The 21,770-nt window shown below is 37.7% G+C and overlaps 5 protein-coding genes across 5 annotated transcripts; 4 read left to right on the top strand and 1 right to left on the bottom strand.

Moving 5' to 3' along the window:
• The first annotated feature begins 1,894 nt into the window (after positions 1–1,894).
• LOC103148931 (chemokine-like receptor 1) lies at positions 1,895–3,503 on the top strand. Its single transcript, XM_016680585.1, has 2 exons — positions 1,895–2,139; positions 2,273–3,503. The coding sequence occupies exon 2, from the start codon at positions 2,283–2,285 to the stop codon at positions 3,294–3,296; it is 1,014 nt and encodes a 337-aa protein (XP_016536071.1). The 5' UTR covers positions 1,895–2,139; positions 2,273–2,282; the 3' UTR covers positions 3,297–3,503.
• Positions 3,504–4,660: 1,157 nt separating this feature from the next.
• On the top strand, positions 4,661–7,752 carry rnf185 (ring finger protein 185). Its single transcript, XM_007567896.2, has 6 exons — positions 4,661–5,258; positions 6,178–6,196; positions 6,298–6,410; positions 6,684–6,738; positions 7,072–7,189; positions 7,274–7,752. The coding sequence occupies exons 1-6, from the start codon at positions 5,059–5,061 to the stop codon at positions 7,369–7,371; spliced, it is 603 nt and encodes a 200-aa protein (XP_007567958.1). The 5' UTR covers positions 4,661–5,058; the 3' UTR covers positions 7,372–7,752.
• Positions 7,753–8,356: 604 nt separating this feature from the next.
• Positions 8,357–11,551, bottom strand: LOC103148915 (transcription factor Adf-1-like). Its single transcript, XM_007567908.2, has 2 exons — positions 11,282–11,551; positions 8,357–9,652 (listed from the first exon to the last, which is right to left on the bottom strand). Exons 1-2 carry the CDS (start codon positions 11,409–11,411, stop codon positions 8,985–8,987), a joined length of 798 nt encoding a protein of 265 aa, XP_007567970.1. The 5' UTR covers positions 11,412–11,551; the 3' UTR covers positions 8,357–8,984.
• A 1,955-nt stretch (positions 11,552–13,506) lies between these two features.
• Positions 13,507–15,576, top strand: LOC103150262 (homeobox protein goosecoid-2). The gene is made up of 3 exons (XM_007569805.2): positions 13,507–14,151; positions 14,831–15,075; positions 15,223–15,576. The coding sequence occupies exons 1-3, from the start codon at positions 13,929–13,931 to the stop codon at positions 15,298–15,300; spliced, it is 546 nt and encodes a 181-aa protein (XP_007569867.2). The 5' UTR covers positions 13,507–13,928; the 3' UTR covers positions 15,301–15,576.
• Positions 15,577–16,472: 896 nt separating this feature from the next.
• On the top strand, positions 16,473–21,605 carry ess2 (ess-2 splicing factor homolog). The gene is made up of 10 exons (XM_007567886.2): positions 16,473–16,883; positions 17,534–17,702; positions 17,815–17,898; positions 18,019–18,188; positions 18,926–19,043; positions 19,182–19,315; positions 19,624–19,726; positions 20,481–20,590; positions 20,680–20,795; positions 20,890–21,605. The coding sequence occupies exons 1-10, from the start codon at positions 16,740–16,742 to the stop codon at positions 21,167–21,169; spliced, it is 1,428 nt and encodes a 475-aa protein (XP_007567948.1). The 5' UTR covers positions 16,473–16,739; the 3' UTR covers positions 21,170–21,605.
• The last annotated feature ends 165 nt before the right edge of the window (positions 21,606–21,770 follow it).

The following is a 21,770-nucleotide window of genomic DNA, read 5'->3' as shown; positions in this document are numbered from 1 at the left end:
CTAATCCCTTTATGATAGAAACTCTCAGAAGGTGCAGTTTTGTGACTTTTTTTTTCCATTATAGATTTGTTCTGTTTAATCTTTTTTTAATGATTGAGCTTATCAAACAAAATTTCAGACAAAGACAGTATTGTAATTGTCATGAGAGAACTGGTGTGCTCATGGAACCTGACATGTTAGCATTTTTGGATGACAGTGAGGAGGGTAAATAAAAACAGTTTTCAAATGCAATCTTTTGTCTTAAAAAAGATCCCAACCAACATGGTAAAATATGAAAATACAATTACCCCGCTTATTTCCTATCCACACCCTTTCTACCAGATCTGTGGAGAAATTGCTTGAATAGAACTTGCATTACAACATGAACTTCAACATGAGAAACAAATTCATTTACATATATCGATCAGTAAAGAGCAGCAAAGATATTTCTATGACTAGTGAACCACAGTGAAAGTCATTAACTAAAATTCACTTGGTTATGCTCTAAAGCCTAGCCGCAATTGCACTGCAGAATGAATGCAAAAAATTTGGTTTTCGAGCAACTTAATCAGATTGAGATGCTGTGGTTTTCAACACTAAACAGTTCATTAATCTTGAAAACCCTGCAAATGAGGTTGAATAAAGCAATCCTCTAAAGAAGAACACATAGCAATGTAAAACACTCGCTGTCTGATCAAATACTTGATACCAGTAGTTGTCACGTGGTGCAAGTAGTTTTTCTGTTCACTGGGTGATTTCTTTTTCCAATAGACCCAGGTTGGTTTGGTTAGTTTCTTTGCTTTTGGTGTTACATTTTTGGTCATGCTTGTCTTGATCACATTTTCTCTAGACTGGACATTATTAGGACTTTTTCTTCCTCATTTTTGTTAAAATACTGCTTGACATATTCTCTTATGATACTGTGAAATCAGCATTTCTGTGATGACCTGACCAGAAACCAGTTGCGCCCCATTCTGTTTATTCCTCTTTTTGCAAAGATATCAAACCTATAACATTCTGTCTGCAGTCACTCTTGTTTGACTCAGTTTAGGATAACACCAACGTTAGTCTTGACTCTCCCTCCAGGGCCGACCTGAGAGTCTTGCAGGAGTCTTAGGACCCCTGCTGGCCTGGGACCCTGAGAGAGCTCAACCAATTACATCAACTGCAAAACTTTGACAAATGGTGGGCTTCAGTAAAGATAAATAAACTGCGGTGTTCTCAGGATGCATACAACAAATACATTGTCAGGTTGAGGAAGTGGCCAAGACCAACAAGTCTTGATTTCCATAGAGGGAGGAACTGATAAAATCACAGGAACAGAGTTACAGAGGTTGAGGTTTACCACATCAGACAAGATCCAGGACAAGGGCCATGCAGAGATGTCCCTGAAACAATCAAAACCATAAAACCAGGCTGTAGCATACTGGCAGGCAAAGCTTACATGGAACACCACAGCCAAGCGGATGAAATAGTGGACAACAATGTGGGACAGACCAGCAAGAGTGTTTAAGAATAATAAGGCTAAGATTGTGTGGGACGTGCGAATCCAGACTGACAATCGGGTATTGTGAATTTAGACGAAATAGAAAAGAGAACAGCCATGGCATATATCGCAATCCCAAGCAACATCAGGAAGAAGGAACATAGGAAGCTTGAGAAATACCAAAGGGTCAAAGAGGAAATAGAGAAGTAGTGGGGGGGTCGGGGTTTGAGTGGTGACATTGGTCATCAGAAAGTAAACAAAATTAAAAACCATGTGTTTAACAGTTTTTATTTTACAAAATAGTTTTTGTAAAAACAAACAAACAAAAAAAATAAAACAATCAAAACCAGGTGTCTTTTCCCTTCTTCTTATCAACTACTTGATTCACTGCAATAATTTGTCTCAGAAACTTCCTAACGTGTAGTGGTATCACAAAATGTTAAAATGTTTGTGTGTGTTAAACTTTTATTAGGCACTGAAATGAAACTGCGTTCTGATGTTTATCATTCTGACCGGGCATCAAACCTTTTCTCACAACAGTTGAACTACTAGTTTCTTGCAATCTTGAATCTGTTAAGCAACACGCTCAGAGAAAGAGAAGTGAGAAGTTATATTCAGCACAGAGAACTACGGAAGGGAGATGATAAGGTCTGTTTTTACATCCACACAAGAAGTAAGTATTTAGCTTTATCTACTTTATGTTACACTTTGGATTGCAGTTGTTGTTTATTTTCACTATTGTCTGTATGACTATGTTTATGAGGAATGTCATTTATTTTTATTTTTATTTTATTTTATTTTTTAGAAAAAACTAACAATGGAGGTGGATTACGTTGAATACGATGATTACACTCCAAACAATGAAACTACAAACCTCCTGCAACAATCAGACAACTCTCAGTCCTCTCTGACTCTTGTTATTGCCGTGGTCAACATCTTCATATCGTTTCTTGGTCTGATAGGGAATGCTTTGGTGGTGTGGATCTGTGGGTGTAAAATGAAAAGAACGGTCATCACCACCTGGTACATCAGCCTGGCTCTTTCAGACTTGTTTGTTTGTATCTTTTTGCCCTTTAACATTTTTTATTTGCTGACCTCAAACTGGCCTTTTGGGCAGGTTTTGTGCAAGTTCACCTCCTCTGCTTTGTTTCTCAACATGTACAGTAGTGTGTTTCTGTTGGTCATAATCAGCGCTGACCGTTGTGTCCTTGTTTTGTTTCCTGTGTGGGCAAACAACCACCGAACGGTGCACAAAGCATACGGAGCCGTCGCCGTGATGTGGCTTCTCGCTGGACTACTAACACTTCCTGCGGCAATTTTTAGAACCACCGCAGTCCAAGAATCCATCACCAAGTGCCAGTTGAATTACACCTCCATTTTCACATACAAGGCTGTGGTACTGGGTCGGTTCTTCTGTGGATTTCTTGTTCCTTTCTTGATTATTGTACTCAGCTGCGTGGTGATCGGTGTGAAGCTGAGAGCCTCAACCGTTCGATCCAAAAGGCCTTATAAAATCATGGTGGCACTCATCCTGTCGTTTTTCTTCTGCTGGGTCCCCTACCATACTTTTGCCCTCATGGAAATGAACCTTAAGAAACACAGGCTAGATGTTATTGAGGCTGGAATAAAAGTGGGGAACACCCTGGCAGCAGCTAATGCCTTCATATCCCCCATTCTCTACGTGTTCATCGGCAATGACTTCAAGCGAACTCTGAAGCGCTCTGTGATGTCAAGGTTTGAGGAGGCAATGGCTGAGGATATCCGCACGACTGGGTTCAATCACTCAAGATCCAAATCAATGGAAATAATTCAAACTCACACTATTTCCTAAAAAAAACAACAAAAAAAAACATATTGTATCTTGATCTTCTTTAAGTTGATTTAAATCTTTAGCTGTGAAAAACACAAAACATGTATTTTTTATTTAAACTTTTTGATGGCTTTTAATTATTTTTGCTATCCTTTGTAACTGAAACAAATGCTGTGGTTGTAACTAAATGAATTATCTACAATAAACTGTTGTTCTATGCACTAAAAAGTAAGTATTTTTTATTAAAATTCAATGTGCATTCTATTTATTTAAATTGTTTGCTCACATACAAAAAAAAATGAACAGTCTCATGGTTGTTTTACTGAGACAAACCAAAATATACAAAGAACATACTGAATAAACACTCAAAATTTGTATGTTATTTAATAGTGAAAATATTTTATTCTCCGAACAAAACGTGACTTAACTTGGTTGAAAAAGTTTTATTAGTAGGGGTAATCTTGTGTTGTTAATCACCATAATTTCCCTAGGTGGATGCCAATTTCCACTGCTCCTAAACCCATGGTGTTATTACTGAAAGTTTTACTTCAAAAAATATCAAATATACTACTAAAACAATTCAGCATTTGCTCACTAGCTTGCTTTAGACCAAAGTATAGCAGAATAATAGAATGTAAAATCCATCAAATGTGAACAATATAAAAGAGATGATTGTGCTGCTGTGTGATTAGTAGTTATAATGCATAATAATGTTCCCCAAATCGAATTAAGCTTAGTGCCTCAGACAAATGAAAATTATTATGAGGAGTAAGAATCATATCTCCAACTCCAGTGGCCCGGCTCTCAATCATACAGTCAGTCATAGGTTTAAAAGAGACAAATTGGGTCAATAAGTAGTACTTGCCAACCACTGATTGTGTCATCCAGGACACATTACTGTGAAATTTTATCTCCGCTGCTCAGATATTGAACTGTTACCATGTCATGACTGTCAAACAGCAAGAGCCTTAAATCAGAAGCTTCTTGAGATTCGTTGCAAGACTGACCTCTACTGGAGTAATTCCTGCTCACAGGACAACTCTATGAAGATATTTGGAGGCTATAAGATACGACATTTAATTTCCCTTCGGTGTAAATAAAGTTGTTGTTGTTGTTGTTGTTGTTGTTGTTGTTGTTGTTGTTGTTGTTGTTTTTAATGAGCTGAACTGAATTAGGCATGTATTTACAATTTTAGGTTCTTAGAAGTGAGATTGTTAAATGGTAAAAACGTAAAAAAGTACAGATTTGAAAGTAATATCCATTTGATTACAGACCATCACATATTATCAATAGATTACAGTAAACAGATTAGTAAAAGTAAAATTGATGGTGTTAGAGAAAGTCTAGCTCATTAAATAAACACGCCCCCAACGTTCCGCCAAAGGAAGCTACCAGATTAACTTGCGGATGTGATGCAATCAGCTGTGAGTTTTGTCCCCTAGTAGTTACAGCGCCTTACGATTTTCAGCTACTACCTGGTATTTTACAAACAGCTTAACTGAATTGGAATTTAGCTTCGTTAATGTTTACATTTTACTTTCAGTTTTTCTATTAAACAGTCCGTACAGCTGTCCTTCTCGCTTGCTAACGTTAGCGTAGCTTCCGTTTCCAGATGGACGCCAGCTGAGCTGAGCTAGCAGCTGGTGATTTTCTTTTTGTTTTTGTTTTTTATCCCTCCTCCCCGTTCACTTTTCTGCTGCTTGTCAGCGACCACCAATTCAGTCGGACTCCCCTATGTGTCTACTTCGGGGGCTGGCAGAGAAAGTTCAGTTGCAGTAGATAAATGGCCGCCGCTGCCCCCTCTGCTCCTCCTCCGGCAGCAGCCTCTGGTTCTGCTGCGGCCGCTGCTGAAACCTCCAGTCCGGGAGGATCCAGCAGCTCGACCGCTGCCGACGGCGGCAGCCAGGACAGCACTTTTGAATGTAACATCTGTCTGGACACCGCCAAGGATGCCGTGATCAGCTTATGCGGACATCTTTTCTGGTGAGATTCAACTGGGATTTTTGTGTATCGTTAGAATCAGAGCAGAGTATCAACATGCTGGACTGCTTTTAGTTAGAATCTAATAGAATCAAAAATTTTGAAGTTAAACAATTTCAGACATGCAGATAGTATTTAACTTTCGTTGTAAAAAAAATTCTTTACAAAAATGCAATATAGGATTGTTTTTTTTTACACTCTCTATAGGAGAATATACCACTAACTAAATAACATATTTTTGGAATTTTCATCCTAATAAAATCATACATGATTATATTTACTTCCAATTGAATGTGGCTACAAAGAGCTATTTTTAAATAAAAACAGTAAAGCTTAAGCTAAATCCAGTGTATTTTGTCTCATAATGTTTTTTTATGTCAATGTCACATTTATTTGTGTAGCACATTTAAGTTTTTCAAAATGTTCACCAACCCCCATGACATAAAACAAAGAATAAAACAATGAAAATAAAAACTCTGAGGTGTTAAACGGCACACAGAACACAAGTTGATTACTATAGTTGAATTATCCTGATGAACCAGTAAATCTGTTAAAAAATAATAATAATTCTAAAGTTAAGTTGCAAACACAGCTTGTATATTTTTATATTTTTCCTTATTTCTGCCAGATCTTTATTTGTAGCTTGCTACAAAAATATCCGTTATATGTAGTTGAGAAGCGAATTATTTTTTTTTTGCTTTTGTAGAACAAAAACAATTGACTAAAATGTATAACGTTATTTTTGTGGTGGAACTCTACAACTTAAACTCATCAGTCTTTAGTAATGACAGCATTATCAGTTTTATGCCGCAGTTAGTTAAATTAAAAAATGTCTGCCTCCGATTGCTTTGTTTGAATTTTATTTAGCATTTTTCAGTCAAACTCTTTGATCAAACTCTTTCCTTTTCTGTGCTCTTTGTAGCTGGCCTTGTTTGCATCAGGTAAGCTGGATCTTATTTATCCCCTTCCAAAAAAAAAAAAAATTCCGCAAACTTTACAAAATAAGTTGTTAGCTCAATAGCATCACTTCTTGCTCATGCAGTGGCTGGAAACTCGACCTAACAGACAAGTGTGTCCAGTTTGCAAAGCTGGCATCAGCAGAGAAAAAGTGATTCCTTTATATGGAAGAGGAAGCACTGGACAACAAGATCCCAGGTGGGTGCTGTAACCTGTTGACACAGATGTAGCGAAGACTAAAACTTGATATATATTTTTTTGTTATAATACACATTATGACACTCGGAGGTTAAAAATGTCACATTAAGTTTCTGTAAGGCTCTGTCACATCAGATTAAGACTGCAGGACACAGAGCAACTGGATGTTGTAGGGCAGTCTTAATCTGGTGGGATTAAATAAGCAATTTTCAGAAATTTAACTGTATATTTTCTTCCAAACTTTTTTTTTTTTTTTTTTTTTTTTTTTTAAAGGGAAAGGACACCCCCTCGACCTCAAGGACAAAGACCAGAGCCCGAAAACCGTGGCGTAAGTAAATGAAAAGGCACAGCTGCATGAGCCAAACACAGTATGTCGTGTTCTTATTTTAGATTGGCATCACTATGGTTTTGCCTTCATTTCCTAATTCACGTCAGCTGCTGAGGAAATCCATCCATTCATGATGAAACCCTTACATATGTCTGCTGCGGGGCGTACCTGTGTTTTATTCATTAGCAGTCTGACACACTTCCCACTGGGATCCATTACACTTTAACAGTCGAGTTGAAGCTCCTCTCAAGAGAATCCCCACAAGTCTTACAGCTCATTGCGTCACGCCTCACTCACTGTCTGTTCTAACACGTTTCTAATGACATCTCGCAGGGCTTTCAGGGCTTTGGCTTTGGAGACGGTGGTTTCCAGATGTCATTTGGAATCGGCGCCTTTCCTTTCGGTATTTTTGCCACAGCTTTTAACATCAACGACGGCAGACCTCCTCCAGGTAGCGGCACATTTCACCCTGAGCTTTTCGTTTTGTGCGTCTTTTGAAACGGCGGCGCCACTAACCTCTGCTGACCTTTTGCAGCGGCTCCTGGAACGCCACAGCACACGGACGAGCAGTTTCTCTCTCGACTCTTCCTGTTCGTTGCTTTGGTGATGATGTTTTGGCTGCTGATTGCATAAAAGCTTTGGAAACTGGACAGGTTGTTGTCACTTCAGATTGGACAGAGATTTTGTTTAATGTTTTATGTCGCTCCTTTTGAAATGCAGTTGAAACCAGATGTTTTACACGCCACAGTATAAAATGGCATAACTAGTGTAACTGAGTTATTCAGATGAAGGGTTTGCGGTGGATTCTCCGTAATGCTGACACCGTTGAACGTCACTTTGTTTGTAATGACCAAACACTTCAGTTTTGGTTTCATTAGACAACAGACTGTCTTATAAACTTCAGACTGGAGTCTCCTGTTGATATTTCTGGATAATTGTTTGACCAGATGAACTTTGCACTTTCAGGTTTTAGGAAATTGTACCTGAACATAAACCGTACTTGTGGAGATTCACTGTTCACGCCTTGGTTTCTCTTATTTTACACAAGGAAGCATTGTGTTTGTGCCCGAGATAGATCCGTATGTATGCCTCAGTTTAAGCCAAATGTGAATTAAACTTTACAAAGTCATAACTTTTGGCATTTCCAAATTGTTTAGAAAGAGATGTAACTCACTGTTTCGGTATTTAGCGAATGACAATTATTTCATATAATTCTAACCTAAAAAATGAAAAGTTTAGTCTGATTTAATACTCTAAGGGATAAATGTATTCTATACAATGTAAATATCTGGTTTTAACTGTATTTATTGATTTTATTTAGTTTGAAAAATTCCTGTGGTATTTAAACAGATCTGAACATCTGAGCTAATTTCCCTTTAAATAGGGACCGTGTAAAGTTGCAGCTCATTCTGTAATCTAGACCTGTTAATGGGATGTGTCTTTGCAAAACCAATACAAGAAAACCAGCCGGTTCAAATCTACTGTAGATGTGTGAAATTACTCATCATTCAGAAATCTGTACAGTGAAACAGCAGCCGAGTTGCAGAAAGACTGGAAGTCTAATAGTCTGTGTTGGTCAGCAGGATTGATTTTGAACAAAATCTAAAGATACTGATAATTTTTTTTTTGTCCTAGTCTTAATTTAGTTACCCAAATCAGACTCTTGAATAATCATAACATTTTATTCAAGCCTTAAATAGATATGTGAATACTCATACTGACTGTGCTTCTATTTATGTCCACCTTGGGGACACTGTAAGCAGTTTCTTTAGAAAAATCTAAATACTGGAAACTGCTAACCAGTGATTAAATACGCTGGTACATAATGGATTCAGGTTTTGACTAAACGGATGAGCAAGCATTGACCCAGAGCCTGAATTTGTTTCGCTTGTAATCAGATAAAAATCTTCTTTTCAAACAGTGTTTTGCTCCAAACTGTACAACCTTTTTCTTTTCTGATTTTCACTGCAATTAAATGTAAAATATTGTAGATCAGAGAGTAAATGAAAACTGGTTGAAAATGGGGGTAACTTTTCTAACTGAATTTCTTCTGTCAGTAAAGCTTTATAAGTTATGACTATTCCTTTGTTTCTGTTGTTTTGTTACTACTTAATCTCCACAAAAGCCATCAAATAAACACACAAATTTTAAAGTGACACTTTATTTAAAATTTAAGACATTTTGATGAAAAGATTTTTGAAGGCCATGCAACGTGGAAAGAAAAATAAGTTAAATTTTGATCGATTCTATGTGTCTTGCGGCGCCTTCTTTTCCTGCACGTTAAATTCTGCTTCGTACATTATCTGCTGGATCTTCATTTTAGTCTCGCACCTTTTCTGTGGGGCCAGTCTCTTCAGAGCTGGAACGAAGCTCAGCAGAAACAGCTCGTCCTCGTCCTGCCGCATCCTGGCGGGGCACGGCCCGCCGCCTTCTTTCACCGGCCACTTATTTGACAAGTCTGTACTTTGAGGGGACGCCGACTCTGGCAACAAAGTCCGTTTCCGTCCAGTGGTGCTGGTGGGGGCTATCTGGGAGACGGGGGGCATCTTGGCCACCATGGCCAGCTGAGTCAGCTCTGTGTCCTGAGACAACGCAGGAAGCTGCGTTACGAAGGCCAGCGGAGCTTTTTGCTCGGACGGACTCGTAGAAACCTTTATAGAAGTCTTGGTAGACTCTGACGAAGCGGCGTCTCCCTCAGCACTCCCGGATTCGTGGTCAGGGTTGTTGTCACTGTTGCCACAGATGTCCGTCACTCCCACTCTGGATCCGGTGAAGGGGGCGATAAAGTTCATCAGCTGTCTGTACTTCCATTTGCTTTGTACAAACTCTCCCTGCTTTTTGCCTTTGAGCTCCATCCGGACTTCCTTCAGGTAGCGGTCTCTTAGGTTCTTCCATTTCCTTTTGCATTCATGGGCTGAAAAACAAGATTTCAGAGTGTAAAACTGGAGCAATTTTCAATTTTCTGAAGTTCACAGTCAACGCAACAGTCTACCAGGACATTTTAGAGGACTCTATGCTTCCTTCTGCTGAAAGATTTTTATCTAGATGCTGACATTATCTTCCAGCAGGACTTGTCTACTGGCCACATTGCCAAATGTACTGAAAGTTGGTTCAACCTTGGTGTCACTGTGCTTGATTGGTGAGAAAACTGCATTGACAGAAGCCTGTCAGTTTTGCATAAATTAAACATTTCTTAATTGATCTTCAAAATTACACGCCATAAAGGATGGAAGTATTTAACTCTGTAATGACTTAATGAGTTTCATTTTCTGAAATGAGAGAAAATATCAAACTTCTTATGTATGTTTTTATCACTTTTTAGATGTTTAGATCAGGACTGCCCTAAAACACCTTAATCAAACTGATGTTTCTGCTTGTGTAACCAGTTCAGGTGTGTTGGAGAAAGGACACATCTCGAAGTTGGAAAGTAGTAAAGTGCCTTGATTGGATCAAACCCTATTAATGTGTTTAGAAGTGCCTGGTGAAAGTTAAAATCTGTATAAAAAAAAACTTATCCCAATCTGACTAAATGTAAATTTAAGAATTAACAAAAAAAAAATCAATTTCTACAAGTGCAAATCAGGCTCTAAAAGTTGTTCTCAATATGTTTTAGGGTGAAAAAAAAATAAAACCATATTTTTTTTTTTCATTTATAATTATGCACTAACTGGTGTTCTAATAAAATACATTAAGGTTTGTGGCTATAATGTGAAGAAAACCTTGAGGTCTGAATCATCTGCAAAGCATCTGTTTGACAAGAACAATCAGTTTCCTTTCAAAGATTTTAAGGCTAATTAATTTAAAAATAATTACATTTGTTCCAACCAGTACAGAGAATAAGTCTATATTGGGTGTTTTTATTTATTTGTTAATATTAAGTAATAAAAACCTGTATGTTGACTAACCGATGTGTAAAAAGTTTTTCAATTTATTTATTTAGCAATATTCTAAAGTTCGATCTTCAAAAATAAATAAAAAGACATTATTAAAGGCATTTTTGTGTATGGTAAGTATATCTCAGTTTTGCACTCTGCTGCCTTTGACTTTGCGCACTTATTCTGGGTTGGGGCCCTGCATTTGTCCCGCACCGTGTGGCATGTTTAACAAACCGAAGAGCTGCTGTGAACTTTTACGGCTTTTTCAGGAGCATTTTTTGCTTTTCCAGCCTTTCTAGCACATTTTCAGCAAAGAAAGTGCCTAGAATCGCTCGAAGCTCGGAGAATGCTGCGTGTCCATGCCGCTGAACAAGTTCAGTGCCGCGGCTAGCTCCGCGGTAGAGGCACGCCGCGCCGCTCCGCTTCGCGCAGCGCGGCCTGCGGCGTGGAGCAACGGCTGTCACCGCTAGCACGGCGCGCGCGGCTGCATCAACGTCAAAGTGGACCTAGCAACCAGGATAAACACCTAAATCACAGCAAATCGCCAAGTTCAGAAGCGTGAAATACTTCTGTGTTCCGTAAACAACTCGTGCCTGATTAGGCTCCCGACGCAGATGCGGCTAAGCAAACAATAACTGGGAGGAAAGTTGCGATAAACAAATACTCACATGGGTAACCAAGTGCCATACTGATGTTTCTCCAAGCGTTTATACGACTTTCAGTGCAACGGTAATTCGGTAAAGTGACATTGTACAGTTCCGGGTAATTAAATACAGCTAAAATTAACTTATCTTCCATTTTGCCCTTGTATTTTCTGTTTCTGCTACTGTTGCGCGGACGCGGAAGCGGCAAGCTCCTCCCGCCTTTTCCGCCCTTGCTGCAGCTGATCCAACGCAAGTTATCGCGAGTGGCGGACTGCGTGCCGCCCGTGTCGCTCTGCCGTGTGGACGTTACAGTGTTCTGACACAAGGGGGCGCACCAGTCAATTATCTTTTAAGCTAATACTGTTTTACCCAGAATACACACTAGCTATACTAAATATTACAGAAATTAATTATGGATTTACTGCATATAAGTTAAAACTTTACAGCGGTTTATGCTTCTTTTTTTAATTACTAACTAAATGTTTCAGAGTGGTCTAATAGAAGATATATAAAATGTTGAAAGTGGAAATTGTTTTTAGTAATAAATCAATTTTTCATTTCTAAGTGGGATTATACTCTGTGGGTCATAAACTGTAGCTGAAAAAACGATTCTTTCCTAACATTCTTCTGGCTTCAGACTATTTGAAATGCTCTTAATGCACAATTACACATTGTGTGTATGTATGTGTATATATTTATTTTTTTATTTTTTTTATATATATATTTTTTTTAAGTAAGAATCCCAGTCTTTGTATTTGCAGTCTTTGTTTTATGCAGGCCTTACCTTTGTTACAATTCTCTTTAGTCTGTGTCAGATTTTGATGCATATTCTTTTTACATATTTAAGACAAATATTTTTGGCAGTAATCTGCAATTCACTATGTGTTGTGGCTCAAATGTGATCTTGAACGCTATTTTGTCTTAGCATTATTCAGGTCTGAGTGAGCTCCAACTGCTGAATGCAAGACTAAGAAGCCTAAAAGTTTCAGAGCATTGGCCTGTAAAATGACATTTTAGAATTGTATTGAAAAGTTCATTTTCATACTGTGCAGGGCAAACATATTGCATTTTTACGCATCTGAAATACAGAAATCTAGGGTAAATAGTGCCAGGAGATACACAGTCAAAGGGAAGACTGCTGTTTTAATGGCTGCACAGCAGACATACATTAATATTGTCTAAAAGGATGGCAAGCCACAAAACGATCTGATAAACTGTTGCCGTTGTTTGTTGTCTCCATTTTTATTGATTTTCTACAGCTTTTTGTGTTCATCGATTGCACTTGCTCCCCTCTCGGGAGCAAAGGTCTAACTATTTTAAGTTTGAAGAGTTATTAAATTGCAGCATTACATTCCATTACATAATAACACTGTCTGCTTCAAATGGTGCAAGTCATTCTTGTCTTGTGATAAATCAATTAGTTCGGCTGCTAAGTCAGTTTACTCTTCAAATGCACCTGAAAAAAACAAATAAAAAAAAAAAATAAAGACGATATTTCCAACTGAGCCATTATAATTCTCTTCACTTTACCAGATGTACCAAATATTGCTTACAACAACAATAACACGAGCCTTTATAATTCTGATCCCCTATAATGAATTTTGAACCCTATGGACCTACAAGGATTTTGGCGCAATTCCTTCTATTGAGAACCACAATAACCTGAGATAACGATCTCGCACACAGCGCATACTATACATCAGCCATCTGAACGCTATTAAACCCGGGTGAAAAGGATGGGAATGGTGTTTATTGTTATCTGTTTTCAAAAGCCCTTATAACAGGTTGGAGCTTAAGACAGATTGTGGAAATCCGTTAATTCCCTGAAAGAAAAAAAAAAAGAAAAAAAAAAGGAGATGTATTGCCTTGTATGAAATCGCAGGATTTGCTGGGACGGAGATGAATTTAACCAGTAATAGCTTTACCTCCGCTGTGCACATTGTCAGCGAAGTCAAACTGAAAAGACTGCAACACAAAGATAAGACACAGGATGTATGATCGTGAATATAAACCACATTTATGGATATATAACCATGAAGCTGCACCTTTGTTGCATCTTTATTCCGATTTCAACCACTCATTTGCTATGGGTGGTTAAATGTCAGCCAGGAGTTGGTTTGTGTAACTTTCAGAGCAAATCTACAAATTAATACAAGATCGTTTGTCATTAAAACTGAGCATTAGAAGCAATATGAAATTAATTCAAAGGCTAATCCTTAAATTCATCATACACAAGCATGAGACCACTCCAAAGGTGTCCGTCTATAAGTCCAGGTTTCTAATACCAAGCAATCCCCTTTTCTCTAAAACCTCAACAATGAGGATTTTAGGAGCTCTCCACTTTTCATTTTATGCAGTGAAATCTGATTTTGCTTGAAGAAAGGAATGAGGCGAGATTAGCCGAATCTGCCGTCCTCCCTAACCTCTTCACAAAACTGCCCAGATTAGCTCAGAATTAAGTTTCAACCGTTTTATGTGTCTGGTCCACAGGGGGATTATAGTTTTACTTCCATCTTTTTTTTTCTTCTTTCTTTTTGCCTATAAGGGCCAGACTTTCTCTTGTAGAAGGAGTAGAAGCAGAGGAGCCACTGAGAGGGAAGTATCACAGAGTGTTAGAGGCCTCTATCTGGTTATCACTACTGCTTTTGAGCTCAAGGAATTCCCTTAAAAAATGGACGGACACATCAAGATGGAAAGACAAAAGTTTCCGTTCACCATTGAGAACATTCTGAACAAATATCCTAGCAGTATTGGAGGCAAACACCCATGTGGAACAAGAGTTCTTGGACTGAAGGAGAAGATGGTGTGTCCTGAGCCTGTTCATCACGCCTGCTTGTGCTGCTGTTTCTGCTCCCACTGTGCTGACATGCTGCACTCTGATCTCATCCATGACGGTAGGAACAAACCATCAGCTGTCTTTGCATAAAGTGACTATGGAAATTCAGTTTTATGTTCTGAAACCCTGAAGGCAACACTTTGGCCATGTAAAGGCGGGGTTGTAGCTCATAAAGCTATATAGACTCTCAAGCTACAGGTGTTACTAGTGAAGATTTATATGCAGATTTATTTAATGAGGACAAGGAAGTCGGAAGACTTAAAAAACTGGCACCCAAGTAAGAGATTTAAAAGCATTTTCCAGTGATGCAGTCTGCCTGTCGTTATCACATGTCAAATGAACCCCATGTGATAAAAACTGGAAATCAAAACAGATATCCTGTCAGCATTAATGTAGATATTGCAGTTTCTGGTGCAGTTCTGACCAGCATTGTAATTTTAAGCCTTGTAGACACTGGTCAAGTTTCACCATAATTCACATTATTAGTCTGTGGTTCACATCTGAAGAACCTTACTGTCAAAACAACACTGCCAGTCTGTCTGAAGTATTTTCTCTCACTCTGTCAGGAAAACACACCCTTCTGTGACTGTCTTGATTTATAGTGGCATTCCAAATTATAGTTAACAATCCATGTAGCAGCTTCCTGTTTTTGTGGATATGACTCAAAATGATCTTTTCAGTTTCAGAAAAGTGCATTTGTCATTTTCATTTGATGACATATGTGAATCTTGTTGCAGCCTGTCAGTATGGATGGAATCCAGCAGCTATGGTCTCAGAGACGTGCCGGCTTGGGGAGGCTCACAGGGAGGAGCAGCATCCTAAGGGAGGCCAGGTGCAGAGGCGAACCAGGCGTCACCGTACAATTTTCACCGAAGAACAGCTGGATGCACTGGAGGAGCTGTTCCTGCAGAACCAGTACCCAGATGTAAACGCGAGAGAGAAACTTGCACAGCAAACTAACTTAAGAGAAGAAAGAGTAGAAGTAAGACAGCAGCTGCATGTGTTGCTAAAGCTTGATGGAGAGGTTTCACTGTCTTTTGATTATGTGGACATGAACAACCCTGCCAAATATTGCAAATGAAGAATGGGAGGTATTAAATAATATTTCTGTCTCTTTTCTTCCTGGTAGGTTTGGTTTAAAAACCGAAGAGCAAAATGGAGACGTCAGAAAAGACTGTCATTTGTAGTTGGAAACACTGAAAACTAATTTCTTTCATATAGATTTACAGCAACGTGGAAATTTATGGAAACCTTAAGTTATATTTTTTTGCTCATGATTCAAATAAATAGCCAAGTTCATGAACAAAATGGATCTAATTGTGTCAATTTGATCAAATGAACCTGCATGCAGAGACTAGCAATATACGCTAATCTCTGCGTATATTTTGACATTTAATTTAATCCATATATCAAGAATATAAGAAGTCGTTTTGTAAAACGGCTTCTTGTCATGTGATTATGATCTAATAAATACTTTCATGACTCTATTGTTTGTGAATAACCTCGCTAGTTTTGTCGTACAACAGAACAAAGTTGTTTATTTGTAAAACAAAGTTGTTGTTTGTAAAAGTCTAATGCACAGACTTTTTGAGAAAAAGTCTTAAAGAAAATGTGTGTCTTTGTTTAGCAGTTCAAATCCAGATATAATTTTTTTGTCAGGTTAACATGGATAGACTATTTATTTTTCTCAGTGAATGTGGAATTATTATTATTATTATTATTATTATTATTATTATTATTATTATTATTATTATTATTATTATTATCAATCATGACATCAGGCCAGAAGTTACTAGACCTTCAGCATCATTTATTTTCAGATTTAGGCACCTCCATACAGGTATAGCGAAAAAACTGTTATACCACATGAAAGTGCAATACTTTCGGCCTGTATACAGTAAACCATTAGATGATTAACTCAGCTAGTTGCGTTAATTAGCTTAGTTAATCAGATGATCAACTCTACTAAGCCTAATAAACAACTTTAAACAGTTGTTGCATTCCCTGTATCAAGCCACTCCTGAACCAGAGCGAGACAACGAGACTTACCTGGGCTAAAGAGAAAACAAACAAAATCAGATAAAATTTGGAATAAATAAATATGAGATATTTTAAGACATAGTAAATGTGTTAAAGTGGACTCCATCACATTTAGAGGGAAAAAATATTTTAAATGTTGAAGTCTAAGCTAGACTTTCTCTTTATATATAAATATTTTATATATATTTTTAAATATATATACAGGCAGGAATAAGGTTTGCTTAGTTTCTTGATTTACACTCCTTACTGGTTGGTGGCGGTAATGCACCATATTGCTGTTGCCAACCGCTATTAAACTCTAGTAATAATGGTAGTAGTAGTAGTAGAAGAAGAAGTAAAAAAAGAAGAAGAAGAAGACAACATTACGTAATTACGTTGCGTGTGGTGTCGTACTGTGGCGTAATGGCTAAAAGTTAAACGAAACGTTACACTTAGCAAGGCTGACTCTTCTTTTAGTCTTTATATATTTATTTCCTTAACTTTATTTTAAACATATGCTATTTTTTAGCTGAAATACGCCCTTCGGTATTATTTAGAAGTCATTTTTTTATCGCAATAGAGTCGCCGTTATCCTTTGAGCTAAAAGGCTAACAGGCTCCATCCACAATGGAGGGTAGCGCCAGTGTTCGGAGAGCCTTGTCCGGGACTCTGGTTCCTTCAGCGGTCACAACCGTGGCTCTGTGTCAGCCTGAGGACAAAGAGGAGGGAAAACTGAAGAGAAAGGTTCTCGATGAAGAGGATTATATTCAGGTTAGTAACGCAAGACAAACACGGATTCAGAAACGACCTTGATCTCAAGATGTAAACATGTCATTAACAGTGTAAGCGTCGACGTATTGTACAAACTTAAAAGTTATAAACCTATGAGAAGTAGGAACTGGATATGTTTGCGCAATGTTCTAATCGTTACTTGATATCATTCAGCTATTTTACAATTTTCTTAAGATTTTTGTTTAGGAGAACATGTTCAGCTCCAAATATAATAAAGCAACAGATTCAGTTTTTCCACCGATCTCTGCAATTAGTCGTGCAGAGATCAGACTCGACTAATTTTCTTGTGATCAACCACAGGGTACTTTGATTGACTTTAGAACGAAATCAAGATGTTTGAGATTCTTCGATGTATAAAATAGAGATGATTCTTGAAATTCATTTTCTGCTACATTCACAACTACTGCCCCTTTTAAATAATTTGGACAGTTTTCTTCTTAATCAAAGTTGGTCCAGAATCAGAACTGTAAGGTCATACCTCCAAGAAAACTGGAAATCAGTATGAACCAAGAAAAACCTAATTAGTACATTTCTGCTTAATGCTGCAGAACTGTTTTATGTTGCCTTAAATTTGGTTTTGTATGTATTCTTACTGTTTGTGTCTTTCTTTACTTGGCTGCTTTTGACAGAGCTTGGAGAAAATTATCCAAAGGGACTTTTTCCCAGATGTCACCAAACTTCAAGCACAAAAGGAATACCTTGAAGCGGAGGAAAGTGGAGACCTCGAGAAGATGAGGGAGATATCCATTAGATACGGCTCATCGTTGAACAAATCTACACCACAAACCTCTGTACCTTGTAAGTAGAAGATTTCCAAATGAAATGAGTATTTATTTTACACTATATGATTTTTTTTTTTGAGTGATTTCTTTCTATTCCCTTTTTTATTTTTATTTTTCGCAAATGCAAGATTTGACTCCTGCCAGCTTTGAGACACCAGTTGGTCACGCAGGATCGCCGTCCTCCACTTACTGCAGTAAAAGTTCAGCTTTGGGTAAGTTAAGACAAATATGCTCAGTTTAGTTTAACACTGTTGATGTGGAAGTAAATTCAGTAGATATATGTGTAAACTAGAGTAATTGACCCATACATTTGTTGGACCACGTTTCTGTAGAGAAAAAGGATGATGACAAAGAAGAAAAAGAGCTGCCCAGTCTGGATCGTTTTCTTGCTAAAAACACCAGTGAAGATAATGCATCCTTCGAGCAGATAATGGATCTGGCAAAAGACAAAGAGAAACTGAAGCACGCCTGGTTATATGAGGCAGAGGCTGAATTTAAACAGGTTGGTATTGATTTTGGGCTGTTATTTTCAAAGTAATTTAATGAGATGCCCAAATTGGAGGTTTTTTTTGTTTGTTTTTTTTTCTGGAGATATGATTTTTTTTTTCATTATGGATGATCTGCACACTTTGATATTTATGAGTTTAAGCAATTATCATGGCATGTTTTCTGTTAGATCTTGTTCTTTGATGTCTTAGTTTCAGATCCACACATATCTCATTCAAATAATACAGGCTCTGTTGATGCTCCACTGCTCTCATCAAGCAGCACCATCACTATGTGAAAAATCACAATATCTTGAAACTAAGTTAAAACTGTCTCAGATAATTTACACTGTAGCTTCAGAGGTGTTATTTGGGTACAGCTTAAATTAAGCCGTCAGCCTCCAGTGTGATTATAGCATAAGGTGTTTTTGTCGGCTTACAAGTTTTAGCTGAAAGTTGCATCACAACAACTCTGAGGCCTGTAGGGGTTGCTTGTTTCCAAAGCGACATTAATCCTGTTTATGATGCTGCCATGTAATTAAATCATCTACAGGAAAAAAAAATAAAGAAATTTAGCTGCACCTGCATGGTTTTGCAGTGCGCTCAGACACGTAGTGCTGCTTTGAAGCTGCATTTGGATGTTTCCTGGACATTAGAAATCAGAAAAGAAAACATGACTGCTTTTGGGTGCATTTGTGGTTTACTGTAGAAAGAATGGAAAAGATTTAAATCATCTGTGATCTTTTTTTTGCAGCGCCACGAGGAGAACCTCGCCCTCCCGTCAATGGAGAAAGCTGCTCTTGAATGCGTCAAAGCTGGGCTGGAAACGTGGGAGTACAAAGCAAAAAATGCCTTAATGTACTATCCAGAGGGTATGAATGTTAAACTGAGAAAACTGCTTGATTTTTTTTAATTAGTCAATTTCACTTTAACTCAGCCACAACATTTTCTAAAGTGTGGCATAAAATGTTTGATGATTTTTTTAAATGTAATTTTTACCTTTATCTTAGGTGTTAAAGATGATGATGCAATCTTCAAGAAGCCCAGGGAGGTGGTGCACAAGAACACTCGGTTTGTTGGAGATCCGTTCAGCAAAGCGCTGAACAAAAGCCAGATTCAACAGGCCGCGGCCCTCAATGCACAGGTACCTACAATAATGGGTGAAGTTTTCACAGCACAGAAACCTTGTGTAAAATGAGTTTAAAACCACATTTTTTTTTAAATAATATTACTGTTTTTATTTAAAAAAGCAAATCACATATTGCTCCAGCTGTTGCTAAATATTATTAGTTTTAAAAATTGTAACATTTATATTGGGATGAGTTCTGCTCTTTTGGTTTCCAGGACTTGACTGTTTTACTTAAATTTTTGTTTTTTATTTTTTCAAAAGAAATGTTTATTTGAATGGTGTCGCTTATAGATTCTGTTTGTTTAATTTACATGTTTTTGCAGTTCAAACAGGGTAAAGTTGGCCCCGATGGGAAGGAGCTAATACCGCATGAATCCCCAACAGTGAATGGATATGGCTTCGAAAGGACTCCATCACCTGCCCCTGGTGAGTGAACCTGCAAATTATTCAGTCCTATGAAGTAGGGCTGAAACAAGTGTGATTAATCGATTATTGAAATAATTGTCTAACTTACTGGTAATTGATTAAAGGTTAATTGGAGTAAACAGACCCTAAAATATAACATTTGCTGAAAACATAACACTCTCAAAGCAGTAATTGGGCAAAACTGTTAAAACAAATTACACATTTTGCATTTTAGATGAAAACTTTCTTTAAAAGTTCTATCTAGAACTCCTAAACTTCACCTGGTTCACATTCTGCAAATTTCTCTTAATAAGCACCTTTTGATGTCCAGTTTTTAATTGGTTACATCTAAAAAATAGTCAACATATCAGCCCTGCTTAAGTAAAGCAGAAAGTGCTTATTTAAGTATCGTATTGCATTTTTAATGCAAAAAAAAAATAATTTTCTTATTTAGAAAAATGATTTACATTTTTTGCATATTTTTACTATTGCATAAAATAAGCACAAGTGTTTAAATGAAAAACCTGAGAATAATCAATTGCTAAAATAATCATGACCTGCCGCCCTACTTTGAAGTTCATTCACTTTTTAAGTTCCCTCTTTTCTATTTATTTTATCCATTATCCAAACTGATGACTTCCTACTTTCATACTTGTGTTTGCTCAATCATCTGTTCCAAATTAGTTTAATGGCACATATTTTATTGCTTGCTCTGAGTTTCTGAGAGGTATTCTTGTGGATAGTTTCATCCAAATGTCATTTTTGACTTTTTCAGGTGTTGCTGATTCGCCTCTGATGACCTGGGGAGAGATAGAGAGCACTCCGTTCCGGCTGGACGGATCAGATACGCCGTATGTTGAGCGAAATCACGGCCCATCATTCAAGGTTAGCGAGATATCCTTTTTTATGTCTGCGTTATTAATGTCTAATTATTTATCTCGCTACATTTTGATGCTTATTGTTGAATTCAAAAGATTCCCGAACCAGGGCGAAGAGAGAGGCTGGGTATAAAGATGGCAAATGAAGCTGCTGCGAAAAATCGTGCAAAGAAACAGGAGGCATTGAGAAGGGTTACAGAGAACCTGGCAAGGTAAGGAGTGCACTATCTTTGTTGAATGTTTTCCTGATATATATACTGATGGAGAAATTCTCAAAACTAAGAGCACACTTTTTCTACCTTGCAGTCTTACGCCTAAAGGTCTGAGCCCGGCCCTGACGCCTGCCCTGCAGCGGCTTGTAAATCGGACTTCTAGCAAATACACAGACAAAGCGCTGCGGGCAAGTTACACGCCGTCGCCCTCGCACAGGGTCACCCCCTGCAAGTCTCCCTTCGCCGGACCAGCCACTCCTTCAGGAACGCCAACGCCCACCAAGGCTAAGACGCCGAGCTCGCAGGACCTCACATCACTCACGGACAATCTGCTGCAGCTTCCCAAGAGACGGAAAGCCTCAGACTTTTTCTAAGAAAAGCTGCTCTAAGTTCAAACTGTTAAAAACTTCTGTTTAAAAAGTCTTTAAAACTTAGAAGAGGATTTCTCCAAATAAAGGACAGCTAGAATTTCTAATGTTCTGTTGCTAAATTCAATGGCAAATATGATTATTAGTGTCTCTGTGAAATGCATCTTGTCCAATTTTCTCAGTATTTCCCTTTTTGAAATGGAAAATTTGAGAGATTATGTATTTATTATAATCTAGTTTGGTTCTTGAAACTTATACAAACACATGGGATCATAAAGCCAAGCTCAATATATCAGTGTTTGTTTCTGTTACTTGAAAATGTTATAAAATGTAAGACTTCTGGATTTTTACAATGCAATATATGAATGTGGTAATTTTGTCCAGTATCATTTTTGGTGCAGTTTTTAAATCAACAAATTTAAATCAACTTTATAGTATGTAACATCATAGTAGTGTTTTATTATTTTTTTAAGCCAAAGAAATTTACTTTGGATTTATGCATTTTTACAGGCCTTTATGCACCCTAGTAAAGTGTGCATAAAGTGCAGTATGAATGCTGTAAGCTGAATATTTTAGTGAAAATTGCAGAAGCACAACTGCAGACTTG

This window comes from Poecilia formosa, unplaced genomic scaffold, assembly GCF_000485575.1.
Source record: "Poecilia formosa unplaced genomic scaffold, Poecilia_formosa-5.1.2 Scaffold6, whole genome shotgun sequence".
In the NCBI taxonomy this organism is placed as follows: domain Eukaryota; kingdom Metazoa; phylum Chordata; class Actinopteri; order Cyprinodontiformes; family Poeciliidae; genus Poecilia; species Poecilia formosa.
The sequence above is the reverse complement of the archived record's forward strand: the minus strand, read 5'-3'. Positions and strand labels throughout refer to the sequence as shown.

Bases quoted from the DNA above. Each gene is read 5' to 3' on its own strand.
- LOC103148915 (XM_007567908.2), bottom strand. From the start codon at position 11,411: ATGGAAGATAAGTTAATTTTAGCTGTATTTAATTACCCGGAACTGTAC. The intron at 9,653-11,281 runs GTGAGTATTTGT...CTTGTTTTTCAG, and splicing joins TATGGCACTTGGTTACCCAT to CCCATGAATGCAAAAGGAAA.
- rnf185 (XM_007567896.2), top strand. From the start codon at position 5,059: ATGGCCGCCGCTGCCCCCTCTGCTCCTCCTCCGGCAGCAGCCTCTGGT. The intron at 6,411-6,683 runs GTGGGTGCTGTA...TTTTTTTTAAAG, and splicing joins ACTGGACAACAAGATCCCAG to GGAAAGGACACCCCCTCGAC. The intron at 7,190-7,273 runs GTAGCGGCACAT...GACCTTTTGCAG, and splicing joins CGACGGCAGACCTCCTCCAG to CGGCTCCTGGAACGCCACAG.
- LOC103148931 (XM_016680585.1), top strand. From the start codon at position 2,283: ATGGAGGTGGATTACGTTGAATACGATGATTACACTCCAAACAATGAA.
- ess2 (XM_007567886.2), top strand. From the start codon at position 16,740: ATGGAGGGTAGCGCCAGTGTTCGGAGAGCCTTGTCCGGGACTCTGGTT. The intron at 19,044-19,181 runs GTATGAATGTTA...CCTTTATCTTAG, and splicing joins CTTAATGTACTATCCAGAGG to GTGTTAAAGATGATGATGCA. The intron at 19,727-20,480 runs GTGAGTGAACCT...TGACTTTTTCAG, and splicing joins GACTCCATCACCTGCCCCTG to GTGTTGCTGATTCGCCTCTG.
- LOC103150262 (XM_007569805.2), top strand. From the start codon at position 13,929: ATGGACGGACACATCAAGATGGAAAGACAAAAGTTTCCGTTCACCATT. The intron at 14,152-14,830 runs GTAGGAACAAAC...ATCTTGTTGCAG, and splicing joins CTCTGATCTCATCCATGACG to CCTGTCAGTATGGATGGAAT. The intron at 15,076-15,222 runs GTAAGACAGCAG...TCTTCCTGGTAG, and splicing joins TAAGAGAAGAAAGAGTAGAA to GTTTGGTTTAAAAACCGAAG.